This window comes from Zalophus californianus, chromosome 6, assembly GCF_009762305.2.
Source record: "Zalophus californianus isolate mZalCal1 chromosome 6, mZalCal1.pri.v2, whole genome shotgun sequence".
Taxonomy (NCBI): Eukaryota; Metazoa; Chordata; class Mammalia; order Carnivora; family Otariidae; genus Zalophus; species Zalophus californianus.
The window spans coordinates 3401938-3420924 of NC_045600.1; the positions used below are offsets into that span (position 1 = coordinate 3401938).

Consider the following 18987-nt stretch of genomic DNA (forward strand, 5'->3'; position numbering starts at 1 on the left):
CAAAAAGAAGTATTTCTGAAATGACGTATCTGTTACCTTTGACAACCAGTTGCTGTACAAGATGGGCCGGCTCATCGCCTTCTCTTTGTCTATGTTGGGGAAGTGCTTCAGAGCAACCATATCGATGTTCTCGTCCGTCCAGCGCCTCTCCTCGTCCTCCACGAGTCTGTTGGAAGAAGAGTGGCATGCCTATCAGTCCAGAGGCCGTGGTGTGAAAACACCAGGTTTTATTGGTGCTGTGGGCCACTCCAAGGGCTAGAATTAGCCCTTACCAGAAATTTTCATTTTCTACAAATGGAAAAACTTAAGAATCTGAACTCCAGACAGCTTAAACAATCCAAAATTTTGACATTAAATATAAAACCCCTCAAAACTATGGAACCACTACATTTAAAAAAATTCCTCTAGGAGTGCCGGGCTGGCTCAGTTGGTAGAGCGTGCGACTCGATCTCGGGGTCTTAAGTGCAAGCCCCATGCTGGGTATACAGATTACTTAAAAAACAAAAGCAGAAACAAATAGAAGTAAAAAAAAATTCCTCCTCTAAGAATGACTGATCACACTGATTTTTAAAATAACAACAGGAGGGACGCCTGAGTGGTGGTCGGTTGGGCGTCTGCCTTTGGCTCAGGTCATGATCCCAAGGTCCTGGGATCGAGTCCCTCGTCAGGCTCCTTGCTCAGCAGGGAGTCTGCTTCTCCCTCTGCCTCTCCCACCAGCTCGTGCTGTCTCTCTCTCAAATAAATAAAATCTTAAAAAAATAAGATAAAACATGACTAGTTTCTCAGCTTGCTTAGTATAAAGTTCCCAATATCACGGGGGCAGTAAGAGAACAAAAGAATGGGAACTGTGACAAGCACAGCGTTGGAGACACAGGGCTTATAAAGAAAACCATGAAGCAAGCAGGTGAGACCGGACCTGTCCTTGTGGATTATTAGGGGGGAGGGCGGGCACAGGCCCCTCCTGAGAAGCTGACTCCGTGATACAGTTAGCAGGCCACCAGGTGCAGGTCTAGTGAAGGCAGGGCATATGGTTACTGCAGCCAGTCAGAATTTACAAGCAACACTGCCATTGCTACATTTTAACGAAAACAAAATTTTGTCTCTGGTATTTTGGGAAATCTGCGAAAATCATAGCTCAAACTTTTTCATTATTAAAAAAGAGAGTATTAGAGGTTTTTTCGTTTTTGTTTTAACAAAAAAACCTAGGGGTGCCTGGGTGGCTCAGCCGTGAAGCGTCTGCCTTCGGCTCGGGTCATGGTCCCAGGGTCCTGGGATCGAGCCCCGTTATCAGGCTCCCTGCTCAGCGGGAAGTCTGCTTCTCCCTCTCCCACGCCCCCTGCTTGTGTTCCCTCTCTCGCTGTGTCTCTCTCTGTCAAATAAAAGAACCAAAATCTAAATAAATAAATAAATAAACCTAGCATGTTCCTTGCTCCACCTTGCTTTGCTCATCTGGGACACTGGGCTCTTGGTCAGGGCAGCTGTGTGGAACTCAAGGACTCCAGGAGCCTGATTTGAAAGCCAGAGATCTATATAACAAAGCAAAATTCTGAGACTCCTTGAAAGCATGGATGAGAAAAGCTGCCTGGAGGCCGGACTCACTGGTCTAGAGGTGTAGCTGCCAAACACCTAAGTACTTCTCAGTCTAGAGGGAACCATCCACCTTGGGTTCTCCTCGGGGAGTAACCATTAACTAATTGCTACCAATCACGTATATCTAGGACGGTGAGTGGTCAGAGGGACTGTGTCCTCTGCATACGGCCACCTCACACCCCGGGAGTGAGGGGACCTGCCCTGCCATTAAAGGCCTGCCCTCCTGCACTGTTCTGAGTAACCCAGGTCACAGGCAGATCATTCCCCCTAATAATTTGGGTGGGAAACTGTGGTGGTAAATCAATTAAGATTTACTGCTTAGAATAGAGTCAAAGCAACACAAATTTAACTTTTCCTCACACCAGCCTAAAATGAGCCTAAAAGTCTATGCAGGCTAAAATACATAAAATTAAAAATACAAGAAGAAAATGACAGGGCAGGAGCTAGGAAAATTAAGAATTTATTGTCAAACAAAGATCGTACTGAACCATAAAGAATGCAAGAAGTTGGTTCTGGCTAATAAAATGTCAGTAACTTTCAAGATTTCTCAAGAGGTAAAGATCCAACTTTTCACTCTGGCATTTCCTGTGACTCGAACCACAAAACTTTCCACGATCCACACTGATCACTCCGGTCATGAGCAGCTCTTTCCCTAAGTACTGGTGACTTCACCAGAAAAACTCAGAAGCTAGAAGGCAACTCCTGAGACAAGTGGCCAACAGGTAAAGAGAAAACTGAAATCCCAAGGACGGAGCTGCAAACCCTCCGATGAGAGTAAAGATCGAGGGTGAGGAGCGGGGGTTACGGAAACGCTATGCCACGTAGTTGTTAGAAGGCATTCAATCATGGTGTTTTGTTTTGTTTTGTTTTAAGTACTTTCCATACCCAACATGGGGCTCGAAGTCATGACCCCGAGGTCAAGAGTCGAATGCTCCACCAACTAAGCCAGCCAACGGCCCCCAGAAGGCATTCAAATTCTCGAGACCTCTAGCTTTGACAAGGTTATGCGGTACCCACTTGACGGTTGTAGAGGTTATTGGAAGTGCCCTGTCCCATGCCACTCAGTAAGCAGCAGAGGGCAGTCCCTGCACCCTGAGACCCATCAACGCTTGGGGGTGGCTGTGCTCAGTGCCCAGACACAAGTCCACTCTCACCGCCTCCACCCCCTTTCACCACCAGCAGAGCCTGGCTCAAACTGGGCAGGGCAGCCTTGCATACACCCTAACTTGGAGGGTGGTAAGCATCTGAGTAGGGGACTATGAAGCTAACCGCAGCCTCGGCTTTACCTGTCTTGGAAGAGACGGAGGGCTTCATGTGCCCAAATCCGAATAAGGCCTTCCACGGGCAGAGTCTCCAGAGGTCTCAGGGCCTCGAAGATCCCTCGTACCCACCTTGTCATCTCACGGGGTGAGTAGATATAGTGGGGTTGTGTGTCCTGAGTGAATCTCTCCTGCGGGTTCAGAAAAGTGGAGGTATGTGTAAATATCTTAAGACATGAAAAGTCAGTAAAAGGTCAAATGCTGTATAACGTTTTTATATTGAAAATGAACTACCTAGGCCCTGGAATATTTAAGGATGAATTAGTAATGTTGGAACAACTGGACAACTACCCAGAACAAAGTTTGATCGAAGTTGCTCATTTTTACATTGAAATTAATTATATTTAAAAGAAAGTACAAAAAATTCTTCCAAAAATACTTTAAAAAAGGTAATTCCTAAGTTCAGGGAAAGCATGATTTCAAAAGCAGAAATAAAGAGAAAAAAAGACACTCGACATTAAAAATTCTGCAGAGAAAGTTGCAGTTCTACAAAATTAAAAGCCAACTAAATACTAGGAAAAACATTTGCAACATGGGACAGGCAAGTGCTCATAAAGCACTAGGAGCATGATGCTGTCCCCACAGGCAGATGGGCAGCTCTCTCATGTGCCCTCGGGAAGGCTTCCCCAAGACTGGCAAGTCACAATCGTGAGAACCACGTCTCTTTTTCACTAAAGCTCAATCTTTTAACAGTGTTCTTCAGTTACTAGAGGAGCAGAGAAGCCCTGAGTACCTGAGACATGGTGTAGAACTCCACCATCGCGGCCGTGAGCGGCTCCGCGTACGTGCGCAGGGATGGGATGAGCCTCAGCATGGCCCGGTTGAAGGTGCCGTAGATCTGTGTCAGGGAGGCGGGTCCCGGGTAATCCACATACACAACAGGCACGTGACGCAAGAATCTGTGTGAGGACAGCTGGCTCAGCCACTCAAGGGAAGGAGTGGTGCGCCTGAGTGGTCAGCGGCCCCGTCTCGGGCCCACCCCCGGGGCTGCTTCCCCATCTATCCATGCAGGCTTCATGTCACAGTTAACACAGAGATTACACACAAACCGCTCAGGCCTGGCTCTGACACATAACAGCAGATGCAAAAAAACTTGAAAAAGAGCCAAGCAAAGATGGGAAATGGGAAAATGATTCAGGCGTATTCTACCCCATCTTGGCCCTAGGCGGTGGTTAGCTCATTACTACTCAAGAGTCAGTGCTTTTATTTTCAAGTGTGTTTTCCTAGGACTGCAGCACAGCGAAAGGAGCCCAGGGGCCACCCTATGATAAGCAGGATTTTGTTACTTTTTTATAATTACAATCAGATTTTCATTGTGCTACATCTAAAACAATCCTGGAACAGGTGTGTGTGAGGCCAGCGCAGTCTACAAAGCTGTGTTACCTGTGAGAGAGGGGCTTTCTTCCAGGATCGGTGGGTGGATTACAAGCCCCAACAAACTGGATTCTCTCCAGCTTCACCCATGTTTGATCTGAGGTTCGGTAAAAGCCTCCGTGCTCCACCATCTGAGGGCAAGTAGGAGCGTTAGCACATCAGGAGCAAATGTGAACAAGGGCAGTGGGGACTTGTGGATATACACAAACCTGTCTGATGAAGGATATCACCCTCTGTGTCCCATATTTATCCATGTCCGGCAAGTTGATCTCATCACAGAATAGTACCAGCCACTTTCCAAGTTGAACAGGAGCCAAAACGACCCCATTAGGTGTGCGTCTGTACTCACAGTAGTGGTCAAAAGTCTTCAGCAGGAGCTCTGGGGTAGTAGCACTTGAGAAGTTAAGACCCACAACCTTCAGACAGGGAGAAACAAACGAAGGACTGTAAGGCCCATCCCGCATTCGAGCACTGAAAGGCCTGCTGCCCACATCCCAGCCTCTTTACCTCCATGTCAGGCAAGGCCCGGAGGGCGCTGAAGAGTGTCATGGTCTTGCCAGACCCCGGGGGGCCGCACAAGACCAGTGGCTTGTGCTCGGCCAGCCAGGTGTACAAGAGGGCTTCGTGGCGGACAGTGTCCAGAGTCGGCACGACAACATCGGGGGCTGCCACCTTGTGTGTCTCCACTTCAATCTGAGGCACCTTGGCCTGCCACGGCGACCACTCTCCGCTGATGGACACCTACACCCAGAGAAGGGGCGCAGCTCACTCGAGGACCCCCACACCTCCTCACTTAGAGACTTGCTTGCTTTCACACAAATCACAACTAGCACCTTCACATCTACTTTCCTTTTATACCACATAAAACAAAGGTCAGAATCCCTTTATGAAACAGAAGGAGTAAGCCAAGCACATGGTGAGGTGGCTCCAGGAGGGGTTAAACCAACGTGGCAAGATCAAGGGGAAGAAGGCCACGCCCCCCCCCACCCCCCGCACTTACTTCGTAATCGATGATGGGTATGTTGGGTGCAGCGGGCAGTGGCACTGTTGTGATTCTTCGGATGTATTCACCCAGCTCTGCTCTCATTTTCAGCCGACTGTCTCCAGACAAGGACCAGAGTATGGCATAAACCAGATACCGCTATTGAATGAGGAAACAAAATAAAATTTCAACAATAAAGACATTTATGGCGATGTTAACCTTGAAGAGAGTGGTTCTCAGCGTTCTTGGATCATGGACTCTCCCGCATCTTTCTTGGCCCCCATGAAAGCCTGACCCCATGCCCAGGAAAGAGAACACACCCAAGCGGGCATACAGTTTCGGGAGGCTCACAGAGGTCATGCGTGCACGGCCCTGGTGGAGCCCTGCTCTCCCGTGATGCATGCAACCCCTGACCTGAATGTAGCGCTCCAGCTGCTCGATCTGCATGGGGAAGTCGGGGTGGTTGGCGTTGTACTGGGCCACGTTCCGGCAGGCCTGGTGCAGCATGGAGAAGAGCGAGCCCAGGCAGCGGAGGCGGGTCAGGTCCATGATGTGCTCCAGCTTGAAGGCATGCTCCAGGGCCTTGGTGACCAGGCCGTTGGAGGTGAAATACGGCTGCATGATTGTGGCTGCATCCCTCTGGATCTGCAAGAGGCAGTAAATGATACTTAACTATCATTTCAGAAAGCCCAGAGACTTTCATGTATTCTCACTTAAGCCCAGCAGAGGTTCATGTGACCTGCAAAAAAAATATTTTTTGGATAAGCTTCAGTGACCAATCGTTATTCCTTTATCTTGGTAGTTCCCAAAAATCAAACTCCTGGGAACACTGGCTTTCACTGTTGAAATGGAAAAAGGCAGTGTTTCATCAATTCACAGAGAAAAGTCAGATAACTGAAAGAATTCTCTACATTTTCCCCTAACATGTCTTCACTTGGGCAGCTGAGACCGCTTCCTGAGGAGCGGTTTAAGACAGCACTGATGACGCACAGCTCCCTCGAGTGCCCTGCTTCCACAGCGACCAGCCGGGAAGGAGGACGCGGCTCCCTTGGCTTCCAGAGCCTCGGGGGCGACACGCTCCATGCCAGCGCACGTGAAGCCCTGGCCCTCCCGCAGGTCGACCTGTGGCCGCACCGGGCAGGGCGCCGACGGCCTCGCACCTGCAGCATCGGGGACGCGGCCTCCTCCCCCTCGTCCTCCTTGCCCTTGCGCCGGCGCTGGGCCTCGTCCTCTCCCTCGTCCAGGGGGATGCTGCGCAGCCTGGCCAGGAAGTTGTTGAAGATCATGTCTGTGCTGAGCACATCCTCACTAAACCAGACCATGCCGCAGCGTGACACCGTGGCCAGCGTGGCGTATTTCAAGTCCTGCACTTCGAACATTATTCGCACCTTGAAAGAAAATACAGAGCATATTTAATGGCGCGGGTTTGGCAGAAACACAGATGTTAAAATAATTTTACCTACATACATGTTGAAAGGTCAATTAAAATTTTCTGCACTTAGTTTAAAAGTGAAAACGTCTATGACTGTCTTCACTACAACATCCACCAGCTGCTCTCCACAAAAATCTGGGTAGGAGGGGCGCCTGGGGGGGCTCGGTCAGTCGAGCGTACGACCCTTGGTCTCGGCTCAGGCCATGAGCTCAGGGTCGTGAGATCAAGCCCCACATCCGGCTCCACGCTCAGCCGGGAGTCTGCTTCAGATTATCTCTCCCTCTGCCTCTGCCCTCCGTTTGCACGCATGAGTTCATGTACGCTCTCTAAAATAAATCTTTTTTTTTTTTTAATATTTTATTTATTTGACAGAGAGAGACACAGCGAGTGGGAGAGGGAGCGGAGTTCCCTCACAAGCACGCGGAGTGGGAGAGGGAGAAGCAGACTCCCTGTGGAGCAGGGAGCCCGGTGAGGGGCTCGATCCTAGGACCCTGGGATCATGACCTGAGCCACCCAGGCACCCCTACAATAAATAAACCTTAAAAAAAAAAAAAGAATCTGGGTAGGAAACGTGTGTGCTGGGAGAAAAGCAGGTGAGCCCTCGAGATAAGCTCTCGGTGGAGAGAAGAAACAGCTCCCTCGGAGGGGGCGTCCTCAGCAGATGTGCACCAGCCTTACCCCAGGCCGGGTGTGGCTGCCATACCCCCTGCCTGAACCCACGAACCCTCACACGGATCCCCTGAGGCAGGCACGTCAGTGACTCTTGTTTCACAAACGGGGCTGTGTACCTGGCTCGGGTCCCACTGCTGGTAAATGGGGCCGAGATTCAAACCAGGTGGTCTGATTCCCGAGCCTTAACCTCAGGGCTAGCCTACCTCACAGGAGAGCAGTCTCTTTCCAACAATGGTTAGGATCTACTGGATAACAAGCCATAACAGAAAGACCCGACAAGTCAATCAAGACACAAGTCCAAGTGCACATTTCCTGAGCGGCACTAGGCATCCCTGGCTTGGTTTCTGACGTGATGACAACCACCACTGCTGGCCCAAAGGTTCACATTCACCAGCTGCTCATGCAAAATGATTCCTCCTTTGTCTCACGCCCACCTCTGGCCCCTCGGCGATTCCCACCAGCACGAACTTTAAATTACTGAAACTCAGCAGCCCCTGTGCTGCCGACTGCTCTGGCGCACACCCTGGGCTACCGCTCAGCTCCCACTCTGCACTCTGCGATTACTCTGCACCCAACAGCAAGAGGGATCTGATCCAGACACTCCCATGGCTCCTGACTCACCCAGTGGGCGAGTGCCAGTCCTCACAGTGACCCCAGCCCAACCTGACTGGCCCCCTTCCTCCCTGGTCTCACCTGCCTTTTCTCCCCTTGCTCCTTGCACCTCTGACCAAGCCCCCTGTTCTCTGCCCCTTCACCTGGAACTGGAATGCCTGGAGGCCCACAGACTGGCTCCCTCACTGCCTCGATCACTACAAACACTTCTCGGTGATGCCTCCACATCGCCCTTCCTGACTGTGCGTCCTCCAGATCTCGCCAACACCCACCACTCACTTCCAGCTCATCTTTTCCTTACCACTTAACACTGTTTCCCTTGTTTTTCTGTCGTCCGTATCAGACTGCGTGCCCCAGGACAGCAGGGGTTTGATCTGGGTTTTTTCCCGCTGGACCTTCAGTAGACTGCAAATCCTTGCCAGGCCCACCCATGTTTCCTTATCTATCTGGTGGTGTGTCCAGGACCTGCACCAAAAGCTCATTTCTAAGGGATAGCCTTGAAAGCTTCCATATCTAAAATACTAATTTTGCCACTTCCCAGATATTCAATAACTTCAGAAATCCTAACAACAACCCCATAATGTTCAGTTAAAAGTGTTAATTAGGAATTTTGGAGCATGCTTAACATTCAGCAAATAGCAGAAAGTTATTAGTCCTATGGAAATACTTCTCACTTGCCACAGCAATAGAAAAATCTAGTACAAGGAACTCCCCATCAACTCTGAAAACTAGTTACACAGCTGACTGCTACTACAGAACCTGGAGCCTCATCTCCAGAGCGGCACTCTGCTAGCACACAGAATATCCGGTTTGACACCCCAAAGAAGGACACTTACATTGGGTGGAAGGCTGAGGCGCTCGCCATTTGGCAGAGTCAGAAGCTTGTTGTCGTCCAGCACCGAGTTCAAGTTCTCCACCCACTCGGGGTCCACGTCACCGTCAAACACAATCCACTGGCGCTTCTGTAGCTCACCCCTCACGTTGTCTATGATCCTGGTTTCGAAAGGTTTTGAAATAGCTACTGACCAACTTGAGATTCTAACATTAGAAATGCTTACCCTACACAGTTCTGCAGTGACATTTTAACTCATTTAGTTTTGGCTAAAAAAGTAACATGCACCATTAATATAAGGACAGAGCACCCAGGTCCCACTTGCTGGAATCAAGGTGAACTCACTTTCTGAGGACATGTGTGAACAGCCCATCTGTCCATTCCCTGGTGTTGGGGTCCAGGGTTCCATAAAGGTGGTCTTTGCTGATGGCCTTGGGGTCAATGATGTGGGCCACGCCCTCCACGCCCTCGAGCCTCTCCAAAGCCTTTAGGAGCACGCGCCAAGCCATGCTCTTCCCGCTTCCCGAGGGCCCCACCATCATCAGGCCATGGTTGATCTGGGTGATCTGATAGAGCTGGAGGACCTGCCGGGCCAAAGAGACCACATCATAACCAGTCCAGAGAAAGAACAAGAAGGTTCTCCAGCCCCTCCTCATGGCAGCAGACACGAGAGAGGTGCTCTGAATTCCTAAAGGCAAGTACTACCTAGAACTTTTAAAGTTACATGGGCCACATCTACAAAAAATATTTCAGGAAGAGTTTTAACTAAGCCATGGGGAGTTCTTTGGCTGGGAGCCAGCAGAACAGGGGATGCCTACCAAGCTGCCTCAAAAGAGGCACATAAGATCCCCTTTAAAGAGGTGGAGACTCCATGGATGAGCCATTTATGCGACCCCGTCCAGTACTGCTCAGGCTCAGCATGCAGCCATGTGACAGTACGCTTCTTAGTCTCCCAGAGAAAGGAAAGGAAAGAAGCCAACACAGAATATAAACCACGCGCTGATTAGCAGGTTTATGTTGTTAACCTATGATACTGGAAAGACCTGTAGTAGAACTTGTACTGGCATAAATACTTTCCATAACAATCATGTGTCAGTCAGCATTTTCAGAGAATGAACTACACCAGATAGAGGAAATTTTCAAGTAAAATGTTATGTCTTTAAGTTAAGAAGAAAGCCTTGGGTCGAATTTCCATACAGCAGATGCCGTGCCTCCCTGGCCCTCATGGTCCGAGTTCTCTCCGACATGGCTCCTTCCCGGGGCCCACGGCTGCCGTGACCGCACAGAGCAGCTAGCAGGGCCAACCCTGGTTACCTTCTCAACCCACATCCCGCCGACTTCTTCTCCGTCTCCGTACGTCAGGTACATCTCCTGGCACACTTTCTTCAGCTCTTCTCGAAGCGCAGTCATTTCGCCCCGGTGGTACTGGACCCCGGGGAACACATCTGACAGGAGGCTGAAGAGCAGCGGGATGTCTTCTGCCACCAGCTTGGGCACCATAGTCTCACAGACGCTCTGGATCAGAATCTAAAGGTGAGAAGAGAGACTAGCTCTGGGCAGGGGTTGGAGGTTGGTGGAGGGAGCCCGCCTCGCACGGCTACTGCCGTATCCCCAGAAGGTACGTAAGAAAGACGCGGCTGTTAGTGACTCAGTTCACTGTGCAAATATAGCGTCTTCTACCCATCCATCCCAGGACGTGTGAATCGCAACGGGGACTTTCAAGCCATGGTTTAGATGTTAAAAACGCCAATTTAAATATTAGTGTTTAGGGGTCTCTGGATCACTCAGTCAGTTAAGCCTCTGACTCTTGGTTTTGGCTCAGATCATGATCTGGACCCTGGGACCAAGCCCCACGTCAGGCTCCACGCTCAGTGGGGAGTCTGCTTCTCTGCCCCCCTCTCTCCTCTGCCCCTCCCCCTGCTCACGTGCACTCTTTCTCAAATAAATAAATCTTTAAAAAAAATTAGTGTTTAAGGTGTGAGTGATTAAAAGAACATGTGTACAAACCTCTTGTTCAGGTAAATTTTCTGCAATTTCTCCTTCATCAACTGCTTCCCCTCGTTCTTCTTTCTCCCTCTTTATCTTCTGAATTCTCTCTCTCTTCACATTTCCTGCACTTACCAACACACTCTTCAAAGCTCGGAGACCAAAGTCATAATGGCTTTGAGAAGAGAGCTGCTCATCACATAGTCTGAAAGAGAAAGGGTTTGCCTTACAACAGTACACTCCAAGCAGCCAGAGAGTCAAGAAATCAGACACAGACACTTGGCAAGCTGTGCCATGATTAGAGATGAACCTTAGGTGGCACATCTCACACACGCTAGGCACACGGTCAGGGATAACTCTGGGGCACTCACTTGAAGAATGGGACGATTTTGTTGGCGAGGACCTCAGCAGTGCGGAAGCCCTGCGAGTATAGCATGACCTGGGCGATGAGCTGCCGGTCAGGCTTGGTCATGGCCAAGCTCCGGAATAGCTTCTTGAGGTTGTCGGGAAGGTTGGACCTGCCTGCATAGCCAGGGTTCATGGTGATGAAGATGGCCATGTCTGGGCTCACCTTCACTTGCTTGTTGAGCAGCTCACAAGTAATAGGGGCGGAGGCTGGAAATCAGAGACTGGTGTTAAGGTTCGAAATGTTCAAAACCAGGGTAAAATCTCCCTAAAATCACAAAGCACCCGTTTTCCCACTAGCCTCTAAAGCCCAAAGCCCAGGGCTGCAGGGGAGCCGCTCTCTGGCCCTCCTACTGGCATGTCACCCTGCCTGGGCAGACCGAGCTGTGCACACCTCACCTACATGAAAGCCACCTGAACATGGAACAAAGTCACGAGAGGCAGGAAGCGCATACTCTGCGCATTATTGTGTGTCACAAGGTCAATGTAAGGATAGAAATGCAGGCCAACAGTAGTTGCAGAGATAAAAAATCAATCCACGTGACACAACTGAGTGGCTCAGACCCTGAGGACTGCCTTTTCCTGGGATCAACCACCACCACCCACACTTGACCCCTTTACTCAGTACAGAACCCCGAGCACACAGTGCTTTCTCTGACACCCCTTTTGTTTCACCGAGAGCTCTGCCAGTCCTTCGGTAAGACAAGTTCCTATTATTGCAGAATGAAAGCAACACCAAAAGTTAACTGTGCGTGTGAACGGTCAGCCACCAGTGCCTTACTTCCTCCAGCACCCGCCCTGCCCCCACTGGGTGCACCTGGCCTTGTACGGAACAAAGCAGGGGAAGGCGCCCTTGGAGGCTCTCAGAACAGGTCCTCCTATAGTGACAGAGGGGGCATCCCCAACGCCCCCTGGAAGAAGGCTGGCTCTGTGGGCATGCAGGGAGGAGGGGGGCCCACAATGGCCCGACACTTGCTGCAGGCAGATGCCGTGGGAGGGAGCAGAGGGACTCTTGTCCCCCCGGGGAAGGACAGCCAGGGTGTGGACTGCTCTGGCCTGAGCAGCACTGACTGCCCACACTGTAACATCCCAGGTCTCACCACCCTGTCTGTAGCAAGTCAGTCCTGGGATCGATATTCAGTTCTAATTTAAGGTGGCAAAACGGAACCCAGCCCACATGGGCTTTCCCTCCATAGTTGCTAAGTAACTCGCAAAGAAAAAGGGAAGTCTCACTCTTGTCACAGTTGGGGTTGGAGTGCTCGCGCAGGGCTTCCTGAATGCACTGCACCTGCTGCGACACGGCCGATAGCATCCGCTCCTCCAGGCGGTTGAACTCGTCAAAGCAGCCCCACGCGCCCACCTGGCAGAGCCCCACAAAGATCCGTCCCATCGCCTGAAACCAGAGCAAAGAAAGTGTCTCAGGGCTGCCTCTGTGGCCTTGATGCTGGCCCGGGCCCTCCATCTGCTGCCCCCGTCAGCTGGCTATGGAGGGGACACGAGGCTGACACGGGAGGCACGGGGCCCAGAGCCCGCACAGGGCAGGTCCATCCCGGACCACAGTGACTGTCAGCGTACGCTTGCACCTCTCCCCTTCCTGTGCCAAAAAAATCCCAATGAGAAAGCTGTTCTTTCTACTCTATCACCTTTTGTTGACTAAGAGAATGTTGTTTGTTACGGTTGTTTATTCCCAGACACAGGCAGTAACCATTTCTTCCAGGAACATGCAGCTCAAGTCAATGCCAGAGCACATACACTGGATCCCTCACTCAGAGTCACACCGCCCCCAGTCCTCAGCAGGGTGGATGGGTCACGCCAAGCTGGGAGGCCAGCAGCCTAGAGAGTGGCCCGGGCGTGGCCCTCCCCAGCTGTCCTCTCAGGCCATTAGGTTTTAGGTGGATTCAGAAAGCTTCTCACCTGGAAATCAAAGGTTTCGTCGCAGTTGAAAACTAAAACAAAGCGTCCAAGTTGATGGCCAAGAGCTTTGACCGACTCTGTCTTCCCAGTCCCGGCCGGCCCTGTCATTTGAAGAAACATGACTGAGTACTTGAGTCCATGGGGAAGGATCTTCAGCTTTATACAATTCATTTACAAATTCAAAGGAGATGTAATAACTGCAAACATATCTAAGATTCTAAAATGTACCGGCTATGTAATTAAAAAATATGTTTAAAATCACTAGTCTAATCCTTACAAATTATGCTTACTCTTGGACTCCATCTGTCCAGGTCTGTGGAGTAACTTACCAAATGGGGACCCCCCCAGCCTGGCCTCTAAGGCTTGAGTCATGGTCAGATAGCAGCGGTCGGTGAGGGGGGTCTGCACCAGCTTGTCCTGGACGCCCAGGTACTCAAAGCCATAGTTAAATTTGGCATTTGCCATTTGGATTGACAGCTGCTGTAGCACATCAGTTTGCTTAGGATCAAAGTAAAAGCGCATCTGGCTGAGCCATTCGAAAGATTTGGCATTGTCAATCTTGCTTTTGATCAAGGACCGTGTCACATCCCTCTGGTGAACCAGCTCTGTAATCTGAACAAAGAGTTAGTTTAAGAGTTTATCATAAACTGGAGAAGTACAGTGTCTTTCCTGGGGATGGGATCATTTAGTAGACTTTTGAGATGCAAGATCCAGTTACAGTGACATTCAAAATGCCAATTCATTTTTAAAACAGAACTCTTATTCACATAATGAAATTACACAGAATCAAGAGCTGCAGCAAAACCAAACAACCGACAAACAAAACTAACTTTAAGTGAAAACTCTGCAACTAGCAGGACACGCGTCTCCGTCCTCACAGCCTGGGCCCTGCAGGCTGGGCGCAGCACAGGCACTGGCTCACCCAGGCCTCCCAGCGCCACCCCCTGGGCGCTGCTTTGGGAAGGGATGAGGAGCAAGAGCGGAAAACCCTGATCTAAGTTTAACACTTTATTTACTAGGATGTGTACATGAAGCTCCCTGCTCTGGCACGGTCCCCTGTCAACAGGAACAGAGAGCAAATACCCTCCACCCCCCCAGACTACATCAATTCGCCACCTCCTTTTCTCCCTAACACCAGAGTATATTCCAAGCACGATTTCCTTTAACTGCTTGACCTGAAGGCACAAGAGCCTGACCGTTGAGGAATGAGTCAGGCACGGCACTAACCAAGTGCTCCAGCTTCCGTCTCCGCAGCGGCGGCTGCTCCATGAGGACGGAGTCGGCCAACACGTTGAGGGTGACCTCCACGTTGCTCAGCACAGAGTGCAGGGGCGCCGCATCACCGCTTCCCCCGATGCTGCTCAGAGCGGTCTCCACATTTTCAGACCAGGCGATCTGGGCTGAGAGAACCACAAGCTGGGCCTGAACGACACAAGACACAAGAGCCAAAGGATCGTTTCGGACACCAGCTGGTGCATCCACCTTCATGCTGGCCCACTTCTGCTACACATTACCTGGTACTTATCAATCCAAGTGATGTACGTATTTGGGTCAATTGAAGTTGCTTTACCAAAAATCTCAACTTCTGTAACAGACTCAGCAAGAAGTTTAGCCAGTGTGACTCTCATCTCCTTTTCTACCAGCGTGAGCCACTCGTTGATTTTGGGATGTTCGGTAATTGACACGGGAGTTTTAAACATAACCTGAAATAAATACAATTTAAGAATGAAGATGTGCTAAGATAGGAGAGAAGCATTCTTAGTTACAATCATACATTCAACTACCTCCTCTCCTTCACGGGATGAAATGCCCAAGACAACAGAGTTATCCTCGTTCAGGATGATGCTCGAAACTCCAGCAAACATTTTCTTGAAATGCTTCTGTAACTTAGCTACATTCTTACTGTTTCCAATAATTTCAAGCAAATCTTCATCACCCACAAAATAGAACCTAAAATTAAAAGAGCATCCAAGTTGCTAAAATGTTATACATACGTAAGTAGTCAATTAACACATAACTTCAAATTGTGGGAAGGGAAGCTGGATTTGGATGGTGGTGGACAATCTCCAGTCTGAACAGAAATCACATCCAAATTTCTTCCAGCCCTCAGCAGAAGATACACTATTTATCTAACAAGCTACTGAAAAGGAATTCCATGGGTTTCATGTCATTCACCTTACTTCATGGACTTATTATTTATTTATTTTTTTTTTTTCATGGACTTATTTTTTAAAAGCCTGTTCGATTTACAGTAAGCTAACTATTCAGAAAGGAAGAAATGCCACTTGGAAAATAATCAGAGCTAAATTTTTAAGAGGTGTGAGCTGCCTGGAAGGGTGGATATTAGTTTCAGTGAAGCTTCATAAACAAATGCAAGGAAGAAAATGAAGCTTATTCATTATAATTAGGAATAAACGCACGAAAAGGGAATAACACTCATTAAATGGATTCTCGGTAACAAAACTCTTGATGTCAAAGTGACCAACATGCAGACCCAGAAGGGAGAGCAGAGGGCTCTTGAAATTGAACTTCACTTCTGTGCAAGTCAGAGCAAGCATATTACCTGGGGAAAGATGATCGCTCTCTTTCCAGGTATTCTCCCAATGCTTTCTGGATCTTTCCCAGCAGGTCTGCCAACCTCTCCAGAGACCTCTGTACCCCCTGGATGTTCAGAACATCCATAACAAGGGGAGACTTGGATACTTTCTTCATCAGAGCCAAAAACTCCGTGCTGATACTACAAATCAAATCGAAACCATTGTTAGCTTTTATGTGGAGAGTGGTTACCAGCACATCTACGACTCGGCACTCCTGTCCCCTGGCTAGAGGTCGTACCTCTGGAACCGCTGGGTTTCCACTGGCAGCAGGTGCTTGATATCTGCACTGCCCGTGAAGATGCCTTCCAGGTAGACCCACCGCCTCTGCACATCGATCCACACGTCAAAGAGAGCCATGATCCGATTCAGCTTGTCTTCCCAGCTCAGGGCATCTTCTTCGAAAACCTAGTGGATAGATGGAAAGCAGAGCCCAGCTGCTAAAGTTTTCACTCATAGATATGCCAAAGCTTACTAAAAAAATACAGATTATGTCAACTTATTTGACTCACACTTTAAAAAACAGGCTTTTGGTAACTGCCAGTCAAAAGATATTACAGAGAAAGTACAGAAGAACGCTCGATAAGAGAGGGAAGGCGTCCCCAACAATGGTACCTTGTAATACGGAGACAGCTTCATGGCCGAGACGCTGTTGATGTGCTCTTTGACCTTGTTGAAGAGGTCATCCCAGCCTCGGATCAAGCGACACTTGTTCTGATAGTTAACCAAGTCTAACTCGTAAGTATTCCATACCTCTCTTATCTGAAATAAAACCAAAAGGAGGGATGTTATCAATATGTGGGCCTTCACCAGCTGTACAAGCGAGCAAGTGTTATGGGGACAAATGGACCACAGATGCAGCTGCTTTTCACACAGCGCAAACCTACATCACAGCTGGAAATGTGACATAAAAAGGGCTATTGGTCTATTACTCACCTGCTTCAAAAATTCTTCCAAAGCCATCTCCCCTTGTGCTACAAGTAGCACATCCTTGACAATAGCTTCATTTTTCTGCAAGTCAACATCCCAGATCTGACCAAGGGTTAGCTCAGAAACAACCCAATTAACATGAAGCCTTTTCATCAACTGCTTCCAGTGGCGATCTTTCAGTGCCTCGGATTTCAGTTCAATCACCAGCATGTTTATCTGTGGAGAGAGTAAGCAATATTACCTGTGCAGCTGTGTCACTAACAGACACCCAGGACCCCAGCACTGGCTCACTACCTTCAGGTAACCTTTCAGAAGCCTCTGGACAAACTCATAGGACGCATACTGCCGCAATCGGGCAGGGAAGTTTTTCAGCTGGTTTAGGAGGCCGTCTAAATTTTGTCGAAGCTGTTGAGAGAAACACAAGGTGATATTTAGTTTGCCAGTACTTCCTTTAAATGGCAAAATATCTTTAAAAATGCTTTTAAGGGGTGAAGTAGTCAGTTAAGCGTCCAACTCTTGATTTCGGCTCAGGTCAGTGTCTCAGGGTCGTCAGATCGAGCCCCAAGTCAGGCTCCGTGCTGACCTGTGAGTCTGCTTCTCTCCTTCTCTCCTTCTCCCTTTCCCTCTGCCCCTCCCCCTGCTCCATCTTTCTCTCTCAAATAAGTAAATCTTTTTTAAAAAATGGTTCTAAAGCACGTTTTACATCAGTCCAAATACTGTAAATGACCATCCTGTGACATTCTGTGAACTCACAGCAGATTGCAAAGCTTCTAAGTGAAGTCTACAACTCTCAACATATGATGGTATACGCAACATCTGCTTTAACTAGGTATACCTTTCGAGGCTGGACGGAAACCCACGGCTGCTCCTTCATCTGATCAATCTGCTCCCAGACCTTGGAAAGTTCTGACCAAACACCTTTAAGATCCTGTAGTTCTTCTAAGGCCACCTGTGATTACAACAGTGGAGCAGTGAGCCTCTGGATGCAGAAACCACTGCAGGTCTAGCAGGGCCCTTGAGATGGCCCTGGTCAAGGGCAGAACCAGGACGAGAAGCCACACCCATATCTCCTGCAGTCCGTACCTGGACGCGCTCTTCACTGCCGCTGAGAAGTCCTGTGTCTGTCAATTCCAGTGCCTCCTTGGCCTTCGCACACTTCTCTCGGTCATCCTTCAGCCTGCCAAACTTTCCTTCATATATGGTGAGAGCCTGAAGCGCCTCCTCTGGGCGAAGATTGCCCTGCAAGCAGTCAAAGTGCAGAATTGCAGAGCTAGGTCTCAGGACAGATGAATGCTTGGGCCCCGAAATGGTGGGGAGAGCCTGCGGGAAGTCTGGAAATTTGTGATTCCTTAAACATGTCTCCAAATACGTACATCTTCAGCAAGATGTACACTTATGATTCGTGTACATTACTGAATATAACTTTTACTTCTGTATTTGACATAAACAAAACACGAATAAGAAAAGTGGAGCACCGGGGTGCCCGGCTGGCTCAGTCAGAAGAACATGCAACTCTTGATCTCAGGGTTGTGAATTCGGGCCCTAAAATGAGTGTAGGGATTACTTAAATAAGTATTTTAAAAAAGAAAGAAAAAAAGAAACAAAGAAAGGTAGAGCATCTTTCCATGTAGGCACTGTCTCACTAAGTGCCCTGGGAGGCTGGAAGAGAAGAGTCAGGACAGACGGGGGCCTGGAGCAGGCCACTCCTGATCCGAGGGCACATGGCTCTCGGGGGCTGCCAGCCATGCCCTTCCTGAGGTACACAGCTATTACATCAGTGACCGAGAGAAGGGTGAGAAATCAAGTAGTCCTCGGTGAACTGGCCTCTAGTTGAGCATTAAACTATGATTTGCTGACTCTTTAATAACCTGAGAATGACTACATAAAATATCACTGAGAATTTAACACATTACTAGCAAAAAATGGCAATAAAAAATATTCAAATTTTGGTGAACAGAATCTTGCCTACTGAGGAATACACACTCCCCTGCTACAGCTAGCATTCTGCAAAAGCTACAGTACTGGCATTTGTGAAAGCAAAGATCTTCTTAAAATAGGGGCCCTCGAACCAGAATTAAACATGAAGTAGGAACTTTAGGACCAACGGCACAGACAGGGCTGAGGCAGGACCCAGCTCTACAGAGCAGGTGGGAAGACAGATCTGCCGCCAGGCCTGCTATGGAACACTGACACCCCAAACCAGAAAACCAGGTCAACAGTCGGAGCACCCTAACCATCTGCCCCCCTTCTTTCCTGTCTATACTTGGTTTATATGTCTAAACAAATCAGACTGAATTCTGCCCCAGGAAACCAGGGATGCAGTTCCGTACGTGCTTGAGCCCTGC

The 18987-nt window shown here is 49.1% G+C and overlaps 1 protein-coding gene across 2 annotated transcripts in view; it reads right to left on the minus strand.

The window, feature by feature from the left end:
* Nucleotides 1-18987, minus strand: part of DYNC1H1 (dynein cytoplasmic 1 heavy chain 1) — a 69627-nt gene that overhangs the window by 19652 nt on the left and 30988 nt on the right. For both annotated transcript variants that reach the window (XM_027569066.2, XM_027569065.2), the window contains exons 17-43: nt 17726-17881; nt 17478-17591; nt 16937-17047; nt 16649-16858; nt 16328-16474; nt 15954-16120; nt 15682-15855; nt 14903-15068; nt 14633-14821; nt 14346-14540; nt 13448-13730; nt 13119-13219; nt 12438-12597; nt 11171-11414; nt 10821-11004; nt 10128-10340; nt 9159-9397; nt 8818-8974; nt 6426-6653; nt 5680-5910; nt 5284-5424; nt 4791-5024; nt 4493-4699; nt 4293-4414; nt 3643-3808; nt 2877-3040; nt 37-166 (exon numbers count right to left, since the gene is read on the minus strand). In XM_027569066.2, coding sequence (XP_027424867.1) covers nt 37-166; nt 2877-3040; nt 3643-3808; nt 4293-4414; nt 4493-4699; nt 4791-5024; nt 5284-5424; nt 5680-5910; nt 6426-6653; nt 8818-8974; nt 9159-9397; nt 10128-10340; nt 10821-11004; nt 11171-11414; nt 12438-12597; nt 13119-13219; nt 13448-13730; nt 14346-14540; nt 14633-14821; nt 14903-15068; nt 15682-15855; nt 15954-16120; nt 16328-16474; nt 16649-16858; nt 16937-17047; nt 17478-17591; nt 17726-17881 — 4833 coding nt within the window. The remainder of the gene's footprint in view (nt 1-36; nt 167-2876; nt 3041-3642; nt 3809-4292; nt 4415-4492; nt 4700-4790; nt 5025-5283; nt 5425-5679; nt 5911-6425; nt 6654-8817; nt 8975-9158; nt 9398-10127; nt 10341-10820; nt 11005-11170; nt 11415-12437; nt 12598-13118; nt 13220-13447; nt 13731-14345; nt 14541-14632; nt 14822-14902; nt 15069-15681; nt 15856-15953; nt 16121-16327; nt 16475-16648; nt 16859-16936; nt 17048-17477; nt 17592-17725; nt 17882-18987) is intronic.